The sequence below is a fragment of the Plectropomus leopardus genome, chromosome 2 (assembly GCF_008729295.1).
Source record: "Plectropomus leopardus isolate mb chromosome 2, YSFRI_Pleo_2.0, whole genome shotgun sequence".
NCBI classification, from domain to species: domain Eukaryota; kingdom Metazoa; phylum Chordata; class Actinopteri; order Perciformes; family Serranidae; genus Plectropomus; species Plectropomus leopardus.
This window is the reverse complement of record NC_056464.1, coordinates 30,999,753-31,007,568: the sequence shown is the minus strand read 5'-3', so window position 1 is coordinate 31,007,568 and position 7,816 is coordinate 30,999,753. Positions and strand designations below refer to the sequence as shown.

Below are 7,816 nucleotides of genomic sequence, written 5' to 3'. Positions count from 1 at the left end.
TTCTGAGGCAGAGCACCTGGAGCTGTGCAGCATCTGGCCTGCAGGACTGACGCTCTGCAGGTAAAACTGAGGGGACAAAAGGTTAAATCTTTGAAACTAGAGGCTAAACTGCTTTACTTCAAAATGCGGACGGTCATATTATACGTTTTAGCCTTCCATTTTCCTCCTAAAATGTTGTGTTTACCTTCAGTAGGTGATTCTGTTTGTGGAGACTTTGTAAACACAAATTAGACCTGAACCGCATGTTACTTAAACAGGCTGTTTTTGTCAAGGCTTTTAACGTCAAGGTTTTTGGACGTTTAAAATCATTGTCATCAAGATGAGAAAATGAACACAAACAAATGCTCACCTAAACTCAGCCTAATTATTTTCATAGCAAATTAGCAGTTACTTGTACAGCATGCTATGAGTATGACTGCCAGACAGGGTTATAGAAAATTGTGCAAAAAGTTAACATTTTGTAAGTATTTTTGTGTTTGTTTTTGCACAAGGCTGATTTTAAGTTTCTTTTCTCTTATGCTTAACTCATTTAGTCGTGTACTTCATAAAAATGTTGCTTCATAAGCAGATTAAATGAGAGTGCATGTGATTCTACAAAAGTGAGTTTTGCTTAGTAACAGCCGAGCTTACTGCAAAGTGAATTTCAAGTAACCTTAACATCCACTCTGTGCTCGTTCAAAGTCATGTTAAGTGTGAGTAGGGAGAGTTTTTTCTTTTTTTTTTAGCACTCAGGCTCACAAACTGTTTTCCTCTCCATCTCCCGGGAAAGAATTATGGGTCAGACTAAAAGCCTCTAGGTGAAATTTTAAGGTAGTTTCCTGACCTGCATGACAAAACGAAAACACGTGGCCGAGTCTCCAGCAAAACACCGCTCCCTCATTATTGTTTGGGGTCTCACAGACCCAAGAGCTGCATTTCATCAATAAACATTTTTCCTTGAACTTACTAAAACTCAAAACGTAGATAGGTATTGAAGCGGTCACCCTTGCTATGCCACAGACGGGCACGCACATTTGATAAAGATGACTAAGAATGACCATATCGTTATAACACCAAAGAAGGAAATATAAACATAAAATGAAATGTATTTATAACATTATTCACAGACAAATAAATGTTCAGTATGTTGCCCTACATAATGACATTCCTTATGTCTGGTGTCAGTTATTCCCCAGAGAGGTTCTCACTACCTGTTAGAACCACCTCAATACAAACTGGTCCAGTAAGACAAATGCAGATGAAATTAAATCCCAAATTGACACAAACTACAGATAAATACACGGCACATGACAGTATTTTACTGCTGGAGTCTCTGAGATCTCAAACCAATGTAAGGCGTCATTTTCTATGGTGTATTTCTAAAATAATAATGTTAACAAAATCATGTCACCTCTCACAAAATTTGTGAAAGTCATGAAGTATGAAGCTGACAAAACAATCAACAATGTTGTTATATTTGAGTTGTTGTTATATATGTGACGGCTCAGAGAGTCGCCAGTTGCTTGATTATAAAGGCACAATAATATAAACAGACTTCAATAATTCAGGTGTAAGACATAAGGGGATGAATATTATCAGAAGAAAATCCCTCAACAGTAATAACTCAGTAGATCCACTAGAGAGCAGCGCTGAGCTGTGTTCAGAATGAGACGCCTCTGTTCAAAAACAGCAGCTCTCATGATTCAACCTGCAGTTCAACAGCAGCAATACAACATCGTTTCAACTACTTAATGACACATGAAGCAGTTTGTAAAATCTATGCTGTTTTTCTTCACTGAATTTTGAACAAGTTTCTCTTCTCATATTGATAATACCATAAAATAAAATAAAAATATTTTTTATCTGAAATGAATAAATGATTATTCAACCTAATGAGGATCAATTCTGCTTCCAAAAATACTCAAAATTAGGGGTTAATGATAAGCACACACACAAAAAAATTATACTACAATTAACTTTGACAGATATTTCTATTTTGATGTTAGTCACAATTTTAGTGGGAATGGTAATTTTTGCATTTTTACTGAAAAAAAAGATGATTTGGCCTTTGCTGCATGTTTAAGCATGTTACCTTCTGTCTGCTGTATGATTAGTAGGCCACAATACTTTATTTATAACAGTATGCTGTGACAGAATTTACAGACAGACAGATTTCTCCAAACTGAAGATTTGCAGCTTCAATCTTATTCATTGTATACTGTATATTTTCTGAATTACGGGCTGTTGTTTAATCAAAACAAAAGATCTGAAGATGTCATTTTGGACTCTGGGATATTATAACAGGTATTTTACACTATTTAATATTTAAAGATGAAATCATGGGTCCTCAGAGTTACTGCAGTACATTGCTTAGCTTGTGTGTTAGACTCCAGCCTACTTCTCCAAACTGTGAGTGTGCATATGGATAAGTGCCTCATTTAACCCCCATTCAAAAAATCTAAACCATCACCTTAACCCTTTGAAACATTGAGCAATATCCCTTTTCTTGTGCTGCTTTCAGACACCGTTCACAAGTATTTGCATTTTTAACAAATTATTTTTTAAAAAACTTAGGGAAAATATTTGGTAAAAAAGAAAGCTCCAAAAACTATATTTATGATTACCATGATAACATATTTAAAATGATGTCACAGACTTGAAAGCTTTAAGCTTTTTTCAAGTCTTGTCTGCCTTGCTTGTTATTTTTCTCTTTTCTTTTTAATTTTTCTTTTGTTTGTGTGTGTTTTTTGTTGTTTTTGTCGTGTTTTTTAAACTAATTGTCAGGTAATTTTCTTGTACTTTTTACTAAGATCTTGCTAATCTGCCTTCTTTCCAATTCTTCCAGTTTTTTCAGGTTTCAAGGGGTTAACACATGGCACTTAGGGCCACCCTGCCCAGTCTATATGCAACTCAATTTGACATATGTAGTGGTGGGGTCACTGCTTCGTCTCTCTTTAAGCTAAGAGATCCTTGACCTAAAAAAAAGGTTGAATTCCCTGAATTAAACGATTAACTGATACAGAAAATAAGCAACAGATTTTCAAAACATTCATAGGTTGCAGCCAGAAGAACAGGCTACTCAAGGTAAAGTCAGAAATGTAAATCAACAAAAAACAAAACCTCTCACACATATTCCAATCCAACATGACACACAAAGGCGAAACACATCCCCCTGATTAATGTTAACACTGTTTGTGTCACTTCATCTCTCAGCCACTTTGTTCCCAAAGCACACGTGCAAATGTCTGCTGGAGGCGCTGAAAGGTAGCTGACGTCAGACCTAGTTGGCATGCCAACTCAGAGAATGATGCTCACATCTGAAAAAGAGAGCAGCTGAGGCGGTTTCAGTGAGGGGAAACAAAAGAGCAGCTGCATGATTTTCATTATAGTTCTACGTGAGTGCCAGCTCATAACCTGAGGCTACAGGCTGCTAACTTAAAACAGTAATAGTGCTGATAGATACTGATTTTATCACCTTTTACGTATTCAATAAATTATTAAACTCCACATGTGAGTTGAACTTATCATCAGAGAACATCTGCGGCAGTTGCCCCCTTTCTCTCCCTCTCCAGGGACAGAGGTGATAATGAACCCCAGTTGGAAAGACTCTGTGGAAACGCAACACTCAATGCCATGGTAACAACACATCAGAGGGGGTTACCCGGGAAACCACCGTCGTCATGGAGACTGCATCACAAGGCGGGCTCCACGAGCAGCAGGCGGGACGCTCTGCACGCGCTCCCTCCTTTCATCCTGTCGTCACGTGACCTCAAACACACCACACTTCATATGCTTCACATGGCGATATTAGATATTTAGCTGAAGGGCGTAAAGACATTTTGACTCGGGGTCAGTTAATTTCCGTTTTATTTATTATAGGCTATATAGGCAGATCTGAATAAAAATACAATTTTACGAAAAGCTCGACTCATATGATAAGCGTCTCCATCTACACAACTCAGTGTGTCTTTACCTGAATAATCGTGAACAAGACTCAGAGTCCAACATCTCCACAGGTTATGATATTAAATATAACCCTAAACAGGCAGTTGGCTATACGAATAGTCTATTCATCACATTACTGGACAATGAAACTTTTTCTTTCCACGAAGCACAAGACGTCGTTTTTGCTGTTGTTGTTGTTGTTGACTGGTGGCTAAATGCAATATAGTAGACTATATGCTACACGTGTATCCCGATCATGAACACCAACAACTTTCGCATTAACACCAAGATATGTAGGCATCGTGTGGCACTGTACACTGCAAAAATATCGGTTTTAACAAGCCGATTACATGTTCTTAAATGTATTTCTGGCAACAGCTTTAGACGAAATAAACACTTTTCCAGCATATTTTTCAAAATCATATTAATACTATATAACCTTTGAGAAATACTCAAAACGTGAATCTACACTGTAAAATCTGACTTTGATTTTACAATAAAATATCTTTAAAAAGATGTAAAAGTAAATATAATTAATCTTAATTTCTGTTAATTGTATATCCAGTTGTTAAGTTAACTTAAATTTTAGTTGTATTTACTTAATATCACGAAGTTATTGCACCTTAAAAATGTTAAGTTTAATTTAGTAAGTTTTAGTAACTTCAGTAAACCAAGATTACTGTGCTATAAGCCTATATCTGCTGGTTGCAAACTAGTCTGTCATATTTGTATTTTCTTAAATGTGTTGAGAAAACAGAACTTGAAGATCTCCATCACTGACAAAATCCTCATTGTGATGACCAAGTTAAGTCAGAATAATTTGGTTTAAAGAAGCTGCTCAGAACTTAGAAGGACCACGGTTATTTCAATTGTCATTATTATTAAGTAGGCCTAAATACAGCTAAATTTCAAACTTAACACTTTGATATCAAGTAAACATAGGCTAAATTAAGATTTATGGTTAGATCTACATTGACTTTTACTTTTTCAAGGCAACTAGTTTCCAAGCTTATTTGAAGTAAGATCAACTTGTCATATTTTACAGTGTACACTGGAAATAAGTAGACTAATAATTTCTCGTCTTCCTTCATATAAAAAAAACTTGTTAAAACGGACATTTACGCACGTTCATCCACAGATATGGGCTGACACATTACGATAGGCTATATATATAAAAAATAATATTATAGCTACTATGTCTTCATGCTCCATAAGTGATCCACTGTGGGTTTCATTTACACGTCTGTGAAGATCTTTTTGATGTTCACGCAGTTCTGGTTGTTCTCGGTGGTGAAGTTGGGCTGTTTGAACGCGCTGTTGATGCCCTCCTCTACCACCATATACTCGGACTTGCTGAGGGACAAGGAGCTGCACGACCTCCTGAGCTCCTCCGAGGGGAGGTGCTCGCAGCTGCTCGTGTGCACGTACTGCGGGTGCTCCTCTCCGTCAGTCTCCCTGTGGTAAAAGTAGTTGAAATTGGACACGATCACCGGCACGGGTAAGGCAATGGTGAGCACGCCCGCTATTGCGCACAGCGAACCTACTATTTTCCCACCGATGGTCACCGGATGCATGTCACCGTACCCGACTGTGGTCATGGTGACCACTGCCCACCAAAACGCATCTGGGATGCTGGTGAAGCTGGACGAGGGGTCGTCTGCTTCTGCAAAGTAAACCGCGCTGGAGAAGAGAATAACTCCGATGAAAAGAAAGAATATGAGCAAACCGAGCTCCCTCATGCTGGCCTTTAGGGTCTGCCCCAAGATCTGAAGTCCCTTTGAGTGACGCGACAGCTTAAAAATGCGAAACACCCTCACTAGTCTGATCACCCTCAGGATGGCGAGGGACATCGCCTGCTGGCCGCCGTTTGTCTCCGTCTCGGCCAGCTCAGTCCCCAAAGTGATAAAGTAGGGGATTATAGCGACTATGTCAATGATATTCATGATGTTTTTGGAGAAGGTGGTTTTGCTGGGGCAGGCGAAAAACCTCACCAGCAACTCGAAAGAGAACCAGATGATGCAGAGCGTCTCTATCACAAAGAAGGGGTCTGTGAACGGGCTTGACGCGTAGGGCGCAGTGCCGTTGACCGTGGGTGCCACTGTGGCTTGGTCCCTCTCATCCCGAAATTCCGGCAGCGTCTCCATGCAAAAAATAACAATAGAAATCAAAATAACAAGCACTGACACGATGGCTATCGCCCTCGCTGGTCCAGAGCTTTCAGGATACTCAAACAAAAGCCAAACCTGCTTTTGGAAATCTTTTTTGGGCAGCACGCGCTCCTCTTCTTTTATAAACCCCTCATCATCCCGGAATTTCTCCATTGCTTCCTCTCCTAGTTGATAAAACCGGATCTCCTCGGAGAAAATATCAATGGGGACGTTAACAGGTCTCCGTATGCGCCCCCCTGACTGGTAGTAGTACAGGATGGCATCAAAGCTGGGTCGGTTCCTGTCGAAGAAGTACTCGTTCCTCAGTGGGTCAAAGTAGCGCATCCTTTTTCTGGGGTCCCCCAGGAGCGTGTCTGGGAACTGGTTGAAAGTTTTGAGTTGCGTCTCAAAGCGCAAACCCGAAATGTTGATCACCACCCGCTCGCAGCACCCCTGCCGGCCGCGCTCGTATCGATCAACGGACAGGTGAGGAGCCGAGAGCACGGCGGACTCCTCCAGCATGTTTTCCACCGTCATGACGCCCCTCTCCACCACGGCATAATCCCGGCTGTCGGTTGCGTTGCTGTCCGTGCGCCTGGCGGACGACGGGGGCTGGATCACGCTGAAGGTCTGGTCATCCATACAGGTGGTTTTCGGACCGGAGGGGCAGAGTGCGCCACGCCTCTCCCAGCCAGCTTTGGAGAGCTGAGGCCGACGCCGTTTACATCTCTCCTAACCATCACCTATCTCCGCGTATCCACACGCTGCTGAAGCGCCGCGCTCTCCTCTGCCTTTTTTCTTTTTTCTCTCCTCTCTTTACAAACACGTCGACACCCGCCCACGGCGCGCATATGTCTGACATACGTCCACCACCCGCCCAATCGGAAATTAACTTGGCACTTAATGTCGCGCACACACCTTCGTTCAAATGTGCAAGAAAAACACTTGATGATGTGCACACCTGTTTGATCCAAGTTGGATTATTTCTCTGTGGCGTCTCACGCGCACATCAGCTTGTTTAAACGCAGACATGCAGCCTTAAATCATTCAGTTTCACGTTGGTGGCATTTAAATCAACATTTTAGTTTACTGCAAATATAAAGCAAAATCACGGCAGTGGCGATATGCAGGAGCGATGTGCTCTTTTGCACTGTGTCTGCAATAAAGTCTGGCAATGACTGTGTCTGCCACTTTTGACACAGACCAAATGATGTGGTCATCAGTCACTTTTCCCAGAAACTAAGCTGATGTAATCCGGTTTTTCGTGAAGGCTGACAGCAGAGGGCCGCGCTGTGGATGTCCACTTATTTACAATCCATATTAAATGAATTGAAAAACAGTTCCATGCCTTTTCCTTGTGTCTTATTGGTCTTTGTTGAGGGTGTGTTGCTCTCCGTGGTGCTGAAAACAAGCGCAAGCATGTCAATCAATGCGCGCGCGCTCTCGCACACGAGTTGAGTTTTGTATACGCGCAGTCCACGAGTGTGTGCGTGTAAAGATGCTTTTTTTGTTTAACAGAAGCTTCAGTCACCTCATTTACACTCGATGAAAAAAAATCCATTTCCGCCATGTGGTCTCGAGCGCCAGCCTTTGTTACAGCTGTGATTCATGACGAAAATGCAAAAATCAGTGTTGTTTGTAATTCATACTGACAAGCTTCATCAAAGGCGTCTGTCGCTCTCCGTGTCTTCGGGAGCACGTGCACAGGGTTAATGAGTTCAAATGGGATCCAAGGCTAATGCACA

At 41.2% G+C, this 7,816-nt stretch overlaps 1 protein-coding gene across 1 annotated transcript; it reads right to left on the bottom strand.

The window, feature by feature from the left end:
- Nucleotides 1-5,159: 5,159 nt before the first annotated feature.
- LOC121950610 (potassium voltage-gated channel subfamily A member 3) lies at nt 5,160-6,836 on the bottom strand. Its single transcript, XM_042496666.1, has one exon. The coding sequence runs from the start codon at nt 6,711-6,713 to the stop codon at nt 5,160-5,162; it is 1,554 nt and encodes a 517-aa protein (XP_042352600.1). The 5' UTR covers nt 6,714-6,836.
- Between the last annotated feature and the right edge of the window lie 980 nt (nt 6,837-7,816).